This window comes from Mustelus asterias, chromosome 11 (assembly GCF_964213995.1).
Source record: "Mustelus asterias chromosome 11, sMusAst1.hap1.1, whole genome shotgun sequence".
NCBI lineage: Eukaryota > Metazoa > Chordata > Chondrichthyes > Carcharhiniformes > Triakidae > Mustelus > Mustelus asterias.
In genome coordinates, this window is record NC_135811.1 from 110272427 (window position 1) to 110286734 (window position 14308).

General features: G+C 54.7%; 2 protein-coding genes across 4 annotated transcripts in view; one reads left to right on the forward strand and one right to left on the reverse strand.

Annotated features, from left to right (window-relative positions):
* Nucleotides 1-3030, reverse strand: part of LOC144500291 (receptor tyrosine-protein kinase erbB-2-like) — an 8089-nt gene extending 5059 nt beyond the window's left edge. The window contains exon 1 of the mRNA XM_078222965.1: nt 3001-3030. Coding sequence (XP_078079091.1) covers nt 3001-3030 — 30 coding nt within the window. The remainder of the gene's footprint in view (nt 1-3000) is intronic.
* An 89-nt stretch (nt 3031-3119) lies between these two features.
* On the forward strand, nt 3120-13880 carry pgap3 (post-GPI attachment to proteins phospholipase 3). Of its 3 annotated transcripts, none has more exons than XM_078224272.1 (7): nt 3120-3239; nt 3768-3920; nt 6039-6101; nt 6206-6267; nt 7732-7868; nt 11832-12036; nt 13411-13880. In XM_078224272.1, the coding sequence occupies exons 1-7, from the start codon at nt 3177-3179 to the stop codon at nt 13457-13459; spliced, it is 732 nt and encodes a 243-aa protein (XP_078080398.1). In that variant the 5' UTR covers nt 3120-3176; the 3' UTR covers nt 13460-13880. The 3 variants fall into 3 exon arrangements, with proteins under 3 accessions (XP_078080398.1, XP_078080399.1, XP_078080400.1); XM_078224274.1 differs by having other exon boundaries at nt 3139-3239; nt 3768-4064; nt 13411-13599; XM_078224273.1 differs by lacking the exon at nt 3768-3920 and having other exon boundaries at nt 3124-3239; nt 13411-13599.
* The last annotated feature ends 428 nt before the right edge of the window (nt 13881-14308 follow it).

Here is a 14308-nt window from a genome sequence, read left to right on the forward strand (position 1 = left end):
CCCCCCCGCCCGCCCACCTGGACCCCCCCGCCCGCCCACCTGGACCCCCCCCGCCCGCCCACCTGGACCCCCCCCGCCGCCCACCTGTACCCCCCCCCGCCCGCCCACCTGTATCCCCCCCGCCCGCCCACCTGTACCCCCCCCCGCCCGCCCACCTGGACCCCCCCGCCCGCACACCTGGACCCCCCCCGCCCGCACACCTGGACCCCCCCCGCCCGCCCACCTGGACCCCCCCCGCCCGCCCACCTGGACCCCCCCGCCCGCCCACCTGGACCCCCCCGGCCCGCCCACCTGGACCCCCCCCCCGCCCACCTGGACCCCCCCCGCCCGCCCACCTGGACCCCCCCCGCCCGCCCACCTGGACCCCCCCCGCCCGCCCACCTGGACCCCCCCCGCCCGCCCACCTGGACCCCCCGCCCGCCCACCTGGACCCCCCCCGCCCGCCCACCTGGACCCCCCCCGCCCGCCCACCTGGACCCCCCCCCGCCCGCCCACCTGGGCCCCCCCCGCCCGCCCACCTGGACCCCCCCGCCCGCCCACCTGGACCCCCCCCCACCTGACCCGCCCGCCCACCTGGACCCCCCCCGCCCGCCCACCTGGACCCCCCCCCCCCCGCCCGCCCACATGGACCCCCCCCCGCCCACCTGGACCCCCCGCCCGCCCGCCCACCTGGACCCCCCCCCCGCCCACCCACCTGGACCCCCCCGCCCACCCACCTGGACCCCCCCCCCCGCCCACCCACCTGGACCCCCCCCCCCCCCCCCCCCCGCCCACCTGGACCCCCCTCCCCCCGCCCGCCCAGCTGGACCCCGCCCGCCCAGCTGGACCCCGCCCCCCCGCCCGCCCAGCTGGACCCCCCCCCCCGCCCGCCCAGCTGGACCCCCCCCCCCCCCCGCCCGCCCAGCTGGACCCCCCCCCCGCCCGCCCAGCTGGACCCCCCCCCCCCCCCGCTCGCCCAGCTGGACCCCCCCGCCCGCCCCACCTGGAACACCCCCCGCCCGCCCACCTGGACCCCCCCCCCCCCGCCCGCCCACCTGGACCCCCCCCCCCCGCCCGCCCACCTGGACCCCCCCCCCCCGCCCGCCCACCTGGACCCCCCCCCCCGCCCGCCCACCTGGACCCGCCCGCCCGCCCACCTGGACCCCCCCCCCCGCCCGCCCACCTGGACGCCCGCCCGCCTGGACCCCCCCCGCCCGCCTGGACCCCCCCCCCCCCCGCCCGCCCGCCTGGACCCCCCCGCCCGCCCACCTGGACCCCCCCCCCCCTCCCGCCCGCCCACCTGGACCCCCCACCTGGACCCCCCCCCGCCCGCCCACCTGGACCCCCCCCCCCCCCCCCCCCCGCCCGCCCACCTGGACCCCCCCCCCCCCCCCCGCCCGCCCACCTGGACCCCCCCCCCCCCCCCCCGCCCGCCCACCTGGACCCCCCCCCCCCCCCCCGCCCGCCCACCCACCTGGACGCCCGCCCGCCTGGACCCCCCCCCGCCCGCCCGCCCGCCTGGACCCCCCCGCCCGCCCACCTGGAACCCCCCCGCCCACCTGGACCCCCCCCCCCCCCCCGCCCGCCCACCTGGACCCCCCTCCCCGCCCGCCCACGGACCCCCCCCCCCCCCCGCCCGCCCACCTGGACCCCCCCCCCCCCCGCCCGGCCAACCTGGACCCCCCGCCCGCCCACCTGGACCCCCGCCCGCCCACCTGGACCCCCCCCGCCCGCCCACCTGGACGCCCGCCCGCCTGGACCCCCCCCCCCGCCCGCCCGCCTGGACCCCCCCGCCCGCCTGGGACCCCCCCCCGCCCGCCCGCCTGGACCCCCCCGCCCGCCCGCCTGGACCCCCCGCCCGCCCGCCTGGACCCCCCCGCCCGCCCGCCTGGACCCCCCCCGCCCGCCCGCCTGGACCCCCCCGCCCGCCCGCCTGGACCCCCCCGCCCGCCCGCACCCCCCCCGCCCGCCCGCCTGGACCCCCCCCGCCCGCCCGCCTGGACCCCCCCCGCCCGCCCGCCTGGACCCCCCCCGCCCGCCCGCCTGGACCCCCCCGCCCGCCCGCCTGGACCCCCCCCGCCCGCCCGCCTGGACCCCCCCGCCCGCCCGCCTGGACCCCCCCCGCCCGCCCGCCCGCCTGGACCCCCCCCGCCTGCCCGCCTGGACCCCCCCGCCCGCCCGCCTGGACCCCCCCGCCCGCCCACCAGGACACCCTGCCCGGCCCCCCTGCCCTGCCCCCCTGCCCTGCCCCGCCCCCCTTCCCGCCTCTGCCCCCGGCCCCCCCAGAGGACTGGGGTTTGATTCCCGGCTTGGGTCACTGTCTGTACGGAGTTTGCATGTTCACCCCGTGTCTGCGTGGGTTTCCTCCGGGTGCTCCGGTTTCCTCCCACTGTCTGAAAGATGTGCTGATTTGGGTGCATTGGCTGTGCTAAATTCTCCCTCTGTTTACCTGAACAGGCACCGGAGTGTGGCGACTAGGGGATTTTCACAGCAACCTCACTGCAGTGTTAATGTAATCCTACTTGTGACACTAATAAATAAACTTCAAAATCCCCACCCTCCACCCCATCCCCAAACCCCCATCCTTCTGGAATTCAAATTCACACACTATCGCCAGGATACAGTTCTATCCGCATAGATGGGTATTGCAAATTGCTTCCTGTCCCCCCACACACTGATTCTCACTGGGATACAGTTCCACACAAAGTGACTCTCACTGGGATACAGTTCCGCACACACTGACTCTCACTGGGATACAGTTCCATACACACTGACTCTCACTGGGATATAGTTCCACACACACTGACTCTCACTGGGATACAGTTCCACACACACTGACTCTCACTGGGGTACAGTTCCACATACACTGACTCTCACTGGGTTACAGTTCCACACACACTGACTCTCACTGGGGTACAGTTCCACACACACTGACTCTCACTGGGATATAGTTCCACCTGTCCCTCATGTCAGCCTGCATCACAACCCAGAAGGTGAGCATGAGCATTCCTAATGATTTACCTGTTCCCTGCCTGATGTTTGAGGCTCCATCCCTGGCATTGCCCCTCTCAGTAACTGCCACTGTGTGAATGCTGGGTTGCCTCTGAGTGATGAGTTTATGCTGAGCTGCTGCTGATGGCTATTTTTGTTTTCCTTTGCCAGGCTGGTCCTGTGCTGATGACTGTAGGTATAACTGTATGTGGGCGACAGTTGGACTGTACCTTAAAGAAGGACATAAAGTGCCTCAGTTTCATGGCAAGGTAATTGTGCGATGCTCTGAGTTGCATATTGATAACTAGCTATGCTAATGGAACATTTGCAATCTGTTTCCTGTGGGCAGCTGGCCCGCCGTCTGAGCCCCTGGACTTGACCCCTGTCTCCCGGCCCATCACCACGTTTTCCCCTGCCGGCCCACACCGTGACCCACTCTCATGGTGACCCAGCCCCCACTCCGCCAGCCCTCCCAGCCTACTCGCTGGCACACCCCCTCCCGGCTCCCTCACCATGACCACTCCCAGCTCACTCCATCACTGTTAGGCCCTATCCTCGGTCCCCTGTGAGACCCTGCCAGCGCCTCAATGCAAGGCCCTGGCCTCTCTGCCATGACATCACTGATCATGCAGACGCCATTATGCCATAGAGTCATAGAGGTTTACAGCATGGAAACAACTTGTCCATGCCGAGTTGGTGTCTTCTCCCTGACCACAGGTAGATGACAGTAATGGAAGGGTTAGGATGCCAGGTTATTTCTCTACTTTCATAGATAACGCTCTATTTCTTTTTTCCAGTGGCCCTTCTACCGATTCCTCTTCTTCCAGGAGCCTGCTTCCGCTGTTGCCTCTATACTGAATGGTCTGGCCAGCTATGTTATGTTGAGCAGGTACCGGGCAGCAGTGCCTTTTGAGTCTCCGATGTACCATTCTTGCATCTCCTTTGCCATGGTAACATCAATACTTCTGCTATTCTGCAATTGTAAAACATTGTGTATTTGGGCCTGTTTGACAGAGATGCTATAGAAAAGTAAACACAGGCTGATACTCACAATGTTCATCTCTTTGACTGTACAGAACTCCCAGCACCAGCAGGTGAGCTGGACCTCCTGTTCTGCACCTTTCCACATTGCGATTTACACTTGTTTGTATGGTGAATCCCTGGAAATGGTGATGCATCATAGAACATAGAACAGTACAGCACAGAACAGGCCCTTCGGCCCACGATGTTGTGCCGAGCTTTATCTGAAACCAAGATCAAGCTATCCCACTCCCTATCATCCTGGTGTGCTCCATGTGCCTATCCAATAACCGCTTAAATGTTCCTAAAGTGTCTGACTCCACTATCACTGCAGGCAGTCCATTCCACACCCCAACCACTCTCTGCGTAAAGAACCTACCTCTGATATCCTTCCTGTATCTCCCACCACGAACCCTATAGTTATGCCCCTTGTAATAGCTCCATCCACCCGAGGAAATAGTCTTTGAACGTTCACTCTATCTATCCCCTTCATCATTTTATAAAGCTCTAATAAGCCTCCCCTCAGCCTCCTCCGCTCCAGAGAGAACAGCCCTAACTCCCTCAACCTTTCCTCATAAGACCTACCCTCCAAACCAGGCAGCACCCTGGTAAATCTCCTCTGCACTCTTTCCAGCGCTTCCACATCCTTCTTATAGTGAGGTGACCAGAACTGCACACAATATTCCAAATGTGGTCTCACCAAGGTCCTGTACAGTTGCAGCATAACCCCACGGCTCTTAAACTCCAACCCCCTGTTAATAAAAGCTAACACACTATAGGCCTTCTTCACAGCTCTATCCACTTGAGTGGCAACCTTCAGAGATCTGTGGATATGGACCCCAAGATCTCTCTGTTCCTCCACAGTCTTCAGAACCCTACCTTTGACCCTGTAATCCACATTTAAATTAGTCCTACCAAAATGAATCACCTCACATTTATCAGGGTTAAACTCACAAGCAGAATGTTATCAGGCTCTTGGCACGGCCTGCTGGGGATATGTGGAGGGGAAGTGTGAGACATCACATTGAACCTGCTCCTGTTCTCACCCTTTGTCCCCAGAGGAATCGGGAGTTGGAACCCAGGCTGGTTTCTCTCTTCCCTGGTCCTGGGCTACATTTCTGTCCCTGTCAGACTGTGTGCAAAGGGCGGTGGATGTGCAGCTATGCAGCACTCCTTTATTGGGTGACTTCATGACGTGGCTGAAGAGTTTCTTATTGTATCTTTTCAGTGGAAGTCTTTAGATGAAAATGAAGGAAGTTATACTAAATCTTTATAAACCACAGGGCGCAGCCCCAGATAGGGGATTGTGTCCAATTCTGAGCACGGCTCTTGAGGAAGGATGTCGAAGCCTCAGACAGACCATGGCGAAGATTTGCTGTAGTACCCAGGGGCTTCAGTTATGAGGAGAGACCGGAGAAATGGCAATTGTTCTCCTTCCAGTCGAGAAGGCTCAGAGGAGATTTAGTGAGGTGTTCAAAATCAGTGTTTTGATAGAATGAATAAGGAGAAATTGTTTCCAGGGGAGAGAGAATCTGGAACCAGAGAGACTCCGATTTAAAGAGTTAAGAACCAGGTGGGAGATGAGGCAAAAAATTTTTCTACACAGCAAGTTGTGATCTGGAATGTGCCGTCTGAAAGGTTGGTGGAAGCAGATTCAATAGTAATTTTCAAAAGGGAACTAGATTTGAAGTGGAAAATGTCAGAACCGTGGGGAAGAGCTCTTTCCAAGTGCTTGAACAGGCATGATGGGCGAAGAGACCTCCCATCCTGCATGATTCCAGCAGAGGCTTGTGCTGAGCTCCCCCTACTCCAAGAATTAGTGTTAATGCCCTTCTCCCATGGTGGGATTGACTTCTGCTGATGCACGACTGAATGGTTGTGACTGTGTGCTGTGTTCCAGTTTCCTCTGCCCTGTTCCCTCATCATTGTGCTGTTAAATTAGATTGAACATGTTAAACATGTGCAGTGTTAAAAGTCCCTAAATCGACCTCTAGGGTCTTTAATGTGAATGATATTCAAAATGATTGTCCACACTTCTCTTCCGGTAGGTCACCCTTAATGCCTGGCTTTGGTCCACAGTCTTCCACACACGTGACACTCCGCTAACTGAGGCAAGTAGTCAGATTTGAGGGGCTGCAGCCTCTGTTATAACCGAACACTCGTGGCTTGAGACATGATAAGCAGTATTGGTTTTATTGTAATCTTAATTTTGCAGAAGATGGATTACTTCTGTGCTTCATCAGTGGTGCTGTACTCCATCTACCTGTGCTGTGTCCGGTGAGTCTTTCCTGTTGGGATTCCGTGTGTTATAGCACTGTTCGATGACTCCACCCTATAACCACCATCACAGATTCCAGGTTCGACTCCTGGCTGGCTCGATGCCAATTTGAAAAATAGTTCGTCAACTCATCCTTAAAAGAGGCCACCATCACAGCAGCTGGTTTCAGTCTGATAGGCTGAGTTTCTGACTGTAGATTTCCCACATCATTAAATGGCACCCTGCAGTTTTATTAAAGACATGGTGTCTATGAAACCCCCTCAAGCCTCAGGCCCTAGCCAATTTCAGATAGCTGCGACTCGAGCTCCGTTCCAGCACCTGAGCTAAACAATCTGAGCCTAAGGGAGTGCTGCATTGTACAATGTTAATTAAAGGTCCCATCAGCTCTCTTGGGTAGACATAAAGATCCCATGGCACTAGAAACAGAGGAGCACTCCCTGGTCAATATTTACCCCTCAATCAGCAATATGTTATCTGGCCATTCTCACATTGTTGTTTGTAGGAGCTGTGTGTAAATTGGCTGCCGTGTTTTCTACATTGCAACAGTTCACTACACTTCAGAATTATTCCATTAGCTGTAAAGCCCTTTGGGAAGTTGGGTAATTGTGGAAAGCAGTATAAAAAAAATACAAGTCTTTAGTGTTTGTTTTTAGCGGTGGGGGAGTGATGTTACACCACCCCTCCTGTCAGGAGGAAGGTGTCAGAGGGAGAATGGGGTTGTTTATAATGGGTTTCTGAGATTGGCTGTCTGTTCCGGCTGCCTCACTGCAGTGCAGGGGATGCAGTTCTGGCCTTCAGGAGGTGAGAACCTTATCATTGGTGTAAATCATGATCCCACAGTCGGTGCAAGCCCCAATTAGCCTGGGCACAGCCATTGCAAAAGCAAAGGACCTCACCAAGGTTAGTGCCCCTCTTCCAAAACCTTCCCAAGGAAAACCATGGGCAGCCCAACCCCTTCCATTCAGCAACCCCTTCTTTCCCCACGATCCCTGCCTCTGTGTTTCCGAAATCTCCTGCGTCCCTTCTGGCTGATCAGCTGTTAAGTGGCCCGGGATAAAAGGCCTGAAATCTGGGTCTTTGTTTGTTCCCTGCCCTCAGTCAAACTCTGAGCTACAGGGGCAACGGCCAGAGATGGAATGGGGTTGTGGGGGAGGAGGAGGATGGATTCGGGAAATTGAAGACAATTTGAAGGAATGGGTTTGGAATGTTTGCAATGTGTGGGGTTGAGAAGGTGCGTGCTTTGTGCTGCGAGAGACGGGGTGTTCTTTCTGGCTTTCAGTGCCTGCTCCAACTCCCTCTTTATCAAGTCCTTCAATATTGAGAAGCATTTTATAAGAGTTTAGTAGTTAACGCCAGTGCAGTAGCAGGAGTCCGACGCTACTTGGATCTCTCTATAGGATGTGCCTGACGCACAGTATCTGCTGAATGCTACCTCTCGACCTCTGGCACTGTTCCTTCTCTAGGACCTTGGGTTTGACTCGCCCCTGGACATCCAGTCTTTTTGGGGCACTTCTCATCATATTGTTCGCGGGTCACGTCTGGTACCTCACCTACGTGCGTTTTGACTATGGATACAACATGACTGCCAACATTTTAATAGGTAAGAGAGGCTCCGACTGGAGTCTAACTTGTTCCTTATTTTAGTAAGAATGTATTTAAAGTAGGAAGGCTTCTGTATCCCTGGGATTAAATCCAGCCAAGACTGTCTGAGTACAGGGAACTTTACTCTGTATCTAACCCCGTGCTGTACCTCTCCTGGGAGTGTTTGATGGGGACAGTGTAGAGGGAACTTTACTCTGTATCTAACCCCGTGCTGTACCTCTCCTGGGAGTGTTTGATGGGGAACAGTGTAGAGGGAACTTTACTCTGTATCTAACCCCGTGCTGTACCTCTCCTGGGAGTGTTTGATGGGGACAGTGTAGAGGGAACTTTACTCTGTATCTAACCCCGTGCTGTACCTGTCCTGGGAGTGATTGATGGGGACAGTGTAGAGGGAGCTTTACTCTGTATCTAACCCCGTGCTGTACCTGTCCTGGGAGTGTTTGATGGGGGACCGTGTAGCGGGAGCTTTACTCTGATCTAACCACATGCTGTACCCGTCCTGGGAGTGTTTGATGGGGGACAGTGTAGAGGGAGCTTTACTCTGATCTAACCACATGCTGTACCCGTCCTGGGAGTGTTTGATGGGGGACAGTGTAGAGGGAGCTTTACTCTGTATCTAACCCTCTGTATCTAATCCGTCCTGTACCTGTCCTGGGAGTGTTTGATGGGGACAGTGTAGAGGGAGCTTTACTTGGTATCTAACCCCATGCTGTACCTGTCCTGGGAGTGTTTGATGGGGTACAGTGTAGAAGGAGCTTTACTCTGTGTCTAACCCCGTGCTGTACCTGTCCTGGGAGTGTTTGATGGGGGACAGTGTAGAGGGAACTTTACTCTGTATCTAACCCCATACTGTACCCGTCCTGGGAGTGTTTGATGGGGGACAGTGTAGAGGGAGCTTTACTCTGCATCTAACCCTCTGTATCTAACCCGTCCTGTACCTGTCCTGGGAGTGTTTGATGGGGACAGTATAGAGGGAGCTTTACTCTGTATCTAACCCTCTGTATCTAACCCGTGCTGTACCTGTCCTGGGAGTGTTTGATGGGGACAGTGTAGAGGGAGCTTTACTTGGTATCTAACCCCGTGCTGTACCTGTCCTGGGAGTGTTTGATGGAGATAGTGTCAAAGGCTTTGCTAAAATCCATATCAACTACATCAACTGAAGTTCCCTCATCCACATACTTGATCAGGTTTTCAAAAAATTCTATCGAATTTGTTAGGTATGACCTCCCTGTGACAAAGCCATGCTGACAGTCCTTAATTAACCCAAACCTTTCCAAGTGGAGATTAATTCTCTCCTTCAGAATTTTCTCCAATAGTTTCCCTACCACTGATGTGAAACTCGCCAATCTGTAATTCCCTGGTTCATTTCTACTACCTTTCTTGAAAAGTGGAACCACAATACCCACCCTCCAGTCCCCTGGCACTTACCCCGTGGCCAGAGAGGAATTAAAAATTTGTGTCAGAGCCTCTGCAATTTCCTGCCCCGCCTCCCACAGCAGCCTGGGGTGCAATTCATCCGGGCCAGATCCTGCCTTATTTTAATAAAATCTGCCTTTTCCCCCAATCCAAAGCCATCTTTTGCAGACCATCTTTCTCCTTGTCCTAAATAAACTTGAACTGTACCGTGTTGTGATCGCTATTGTTAAAATGCTCCCCCACTGCCACTTTGAACATTTCATTCCCTAGAACCAGATCCGGCCCTGCTCCAACCCTTGTTGGGCCTTCTATATATTGATACAAAAAATTCCCCGAATACATTTAAAGAAATCCTTTACACTCTGACTATCCCAATTTATGTTGGGGAAGTTGAAATCCTCGAGTAAGATTAGCCAATGAGTATTTTTACACACCTCAGTCAATTGTCTACATATTTGCTCCTCTATTTCCTGCTGACTTTTTGGGAGCCTGCAATACACTCCCACTAATGCGGCGGCGGCCCCCTTTAAAAGTTAAACGTTTATTTATTAGTCACAAGTAGGCTTACATTAACACTGCAATGAAGTTACTGTGACAATCCCCTAGTCACCACACTCCAGCACCTGTTCGGGCGGATGCACCTAACCAGCTTTATATTCCTAAGCTCTCCTCACAAAGCCTCATTTGAAGACCCTTCAAAGTTTTCATCTCTCCTTATTGCAGTAATTGACTCCTTAATTAAGAGTGCAAGACCACCTCCCCTTCTATACCCTCCCCTGTCTCACCGAAAGATCCTCTATCCTGCAATGCCGAGTTGCCAGTCCTGCCCTTCCTTTAACCATGTTTCTGTGACAGTAACAATATCGCTCTTCCATGTGTCAATTCACGCTCTTAACCTGTCAGTCTTACCTATTGTCAAGGACCAGATCAGAAACCTTAAGATGTTTTCTGCAGTTTGTCTAGACCCTAACTTTTACATTTGATTTTGGCAGTAGGGTGAGCATAAGGTATGATTCAAGTGACCCACTAGGAAGCTTTTATCAAAACTTTATTTAAGAACACAGAATATAACAAAAACAATTAGCATAACCGTTACCAATTAAAATACTTAACATGACAAAGCATAATTCTTAACAGCTAGCTATCTCTGTTGTTCCAATTTAAAGCAATACCCCATCGACATATACCCATCTTCAGAATTAGCACAAAAACAAGTTTGGTCGTGCAGTGCTGAACTTTCAGCCTTTTAACACTTCTGGACAGAGATCCAGACAGCAGTTTCGAGAGAAGGATATATTCTCAAAACAGCAAAACTACAGCGAAATGTATCGAGTCTCTGGCAGCCCCCAATCTCCAAATGTCAGAGACAGAAAGGGATGCGTCTCTTTCTGCCGCTTCCAAAGCAGCAACTCTCACAGAGCAAGATCTCTGCGAAAGAGACGTATCTCCTGACAAATTCCCGTCTCCAACTTAAGCGAGAGGCTAAGAGAAGTACTGCTGTCTCTTAACGCAGAAGCACGTGGTCATCCAGGACCCTGGCAGCGTCCGACACTCCCCACATATAACCAGCCGCACATCCCACTCTCTGTCCTCCTTTGACATGTCTTAAATGTAAAATTCACACCTTAGACTAGAACAATTCTGAACACAGAAAGTAAATACTTTTCCAAATTAAGTTTCGTTTAGCTTCTGCTATTTAAACACAGTCCCTAATATCAGATTCTCACCAACCAAAAGCTTACACTTTCCTGTGACGTCAATCTTGAAATAATTTCAATCTCAGCGCGCTGTCTGAACAGTGGCTGCCCCGGTGAAGGGTGTGTCCCCCCCAGGTCCGGGTTCCCCGCTGCCCAAGGGTGAGTGACAGTCTACCCCGCGCTCTCTAATGTCGCTGTCCCGGTGAAGGGTGTGCGTCCCCCAGGTCCGGGTTCCCCGCTGCCCAAGGGTGAGTGACAGTCTACCCCGCGCTCTCTAATGTCGCTGTCCCGGTGAAGGGTGTGTCCCCCCCAGGTCCGGGTTCCCCGCTGCCCAAGGGTGAGTGACAGTCTACCCCGCGCTCTCTAATGTCGCTGTCCCGGTGAAGGGTGTGCGTCCCCCAAGTCCGGGTTCCCCGCTGCCCAAGGGTGAGTGACAGTCTACCCCGCGCTCTCTAATGTCGCTGTCCCGGTGAAGGGTGTCCCCCCAGGTCCGGGTTCCCCACGCCCGAAGATGAGCTGAAAAGGTTTGCAGGATGAGAGAGTGATGTTGTAGTTTGTACTGAGATGAGGTGAAATTTCCTTCTTCAGAGGGTTGCTAATTTTTGGGATTCTTTACCCAAGGAAGCTGTGGACTCTGAGTGGCTCGATATATTTAAGATTAAAGTTGATGGATGTTTGGGCTCAAAGTGAATCAGGAGGTGTGGGAATTGGGTGGGACAGTAGAGTTGGGATGGAAGTCCAGCCGGGATCTTAGTGAATGGCAGAGCAATCTCGAGGGGTCTTGTGTCTGACTCCAGCTGATATTTCTCACTTTCTAATGGGGAACCTGCTTCTCACTCTGGTTCCAGGGTTGATAAACCTGCTGTGGTGGCTCAGTTGGTGCCTGTGGAACCGACCCCTCCTCCCCTACGTGTGGAAGTGTATGATGGTGGTGGTAATGCTGCATGGACTGGCTTTCCTGGAGCTCCTCGACTTCCCTCCGTGGCTGTGGGTGTTCGATGCTCATGCGGTCTGGCACTTCAGCACCATCCCTGTGCCCTTCCTCTTTTACAGGTCAGTGAGCATCAACTCTTGTGAGCTCGCCACTCGTATAATCATTAAATTCCGCAGCACAACAGGAGACCATCCACTCAATTGTGCCACTGCTGGTTCTATGCTGGAGTTATCCAGTGAATCCCACTGCCCCTCCTCTTACCCCGACTGCCCCGCAAAATGTCCTTTTCAAATATTTATCCAATTTTTTGGAAGTAAAGATAATTCCTCATCTCCCAATCGGGACCTTTCACCAATTATCTTAAATCTCTGTCCTCTTGTTTAAAGTTTATTTATTAGTGTCACAAGTAGGCTTACATTAACACTGCAATGAAAATCCCCGAGTCACCTCACTCCAGCGCCTGTTCGGGTACCTTGAGGGAGAATTTCACCTGACCACGTCTTTCGGACTGTGGGAGGAAACCAGAGTACCTGGAGGAAACCCACGCAGACACGGGGAGAACGTGCAGACTCCGCACAGGCAGTGACCCGAGCTGGGAATCAAACCCAGGTCCCTGGCGCTGTGAGACAACAGTGCTAACCCACTGTGCCACCGTGCCGTGTTATCAAACCTCCTGCCAGTGGAAACAGTTTCTTATTTACTCTTTCAAAGCTATTTATAATTCGGAACATCTCTATTAACCCCCCCGCCTCCCCTTAACCTCCTCTGCTCCGAGCAGGAAAATCCCAGCCGGTTACTGCTGAAAAAGAAAAGAGAATTTTTAAACAGGACCCACCTGAGCTCTACGTCCAGAGGCCCCTTCAGCCTCCTGCGTCCAGAGGCCCTTTCAGCCTCCTGCGCCCAGAGGCCCCTTCAGCCTCCTGCATCCAGAGGCTCCCTTCAGCCTCCTGCGCCCAGAGGCCCCTTCAGCCTCCTGCGTCCAGAGGCCCAGAAATCAAATGTTCAATCCTTACCAGTGTAGTTCACGAGCTTTATCTGGGGAGTGATTGGGAAGCACCTTGCTAACACCAAACCCCAGCCCCACTCAGTCTGACACGGAACCCCCGCCCCACACTCAGTCTGACACGGAACCCCCACCCCACACTCAGTCTGACACTGAACCCCCGCCCCACTCAGTCAGTCTGACACTGAACCCCCGCCCCACGCTCAGTCTGACACGGAACCCCAGCAGCTCTGTCTCTGTGGGTTTTGTCTTTGTGCTATTTTCGAATCGTGTCCCCTTATTAGTTGCGGTGGTTAATTGCCGATTGGCTAGTTTCCTCAGGCAGATTGATACAGTGTGGGAATGTGCGTGTGGGGGAGAAGGACCCAGTCTGTGGATTTTGGAATCTTTGGGTTTTAACCGGATGAAAAACCTTTTTCAGTGAGGTTTAGTGGGACAGTGTGAGACTATACTAACTCTCTGTCTCTGTCTCTCTCCCCCATTCCGCCAGCTTCCTGATTGATGACAGCCTGCACCTCCTCAATGTGAAATCTGAATAAGCGTACCGGTCAGCTGCTGTGTCCAGTGACTGCAATGTGAATGTATGAGATGCTGACACAGTGGATGCTCATTTCAGCACTTAACCCTATGTATACTTTGCACTTCATTCTAAAAGTAAAAACAAACTACTGCGGATGTTGGAATCTGAAACGAAAACAGAAAATGCTGGAAAATCTCAGCAGGTCTGGCAGCATCTGTGGGGAGAGAATAGAGCTGACGTTTCGAGTCTGGATGACCCTTTGGACTGTCAGATCTGCTGAGATTTTCCAGCGTTTTCTGTCATTCTAAATGTGTTGGTTTACACTAAGACAAGGAGGTAGCCAGTTAACACATGCTATTGGCATTTAGTCCTCGGTCAAAACTCAAGTAGAAATTTGTGGGGAAAAGGCAGAGAATGGGACTTGATGAGTTGCACTTGATAAAAAAAAAACTTTGGGATGTGGGCATCGCTGGCTGGGCCAGCATTTATTACCCATCCCTAATTGCCCTTGAGAAGGTGGTGGTCAGCTGCCTTCTTGAAACACTGCAGCCCATTGTGGTGTAGGTACACCCACAGTGCTGTTAGGGAGGGAGTTCCAGGATTTTGACCCACAACAGGGAAGGAACGGCCAATATATTTCCAAATCAGGACGGTGAGTGAGTTGGAGGGGAAGACGGTGGCCTCCCTGTCCTAGGTTGTAGAGGTTGCAGGTTTGGAAGGTGCTGTCAAAGGAGGCATGCCAGGTTTCTGCATTGTACCAGGGAGATGGAGAACACGGCTGCCACTGTGCATCAGCGGTGGAGGGAATGAATATTAAACGGGGTGGATGAGGCACCAATCAAGTGGGCTGTCTTATCCTGGATGGTGT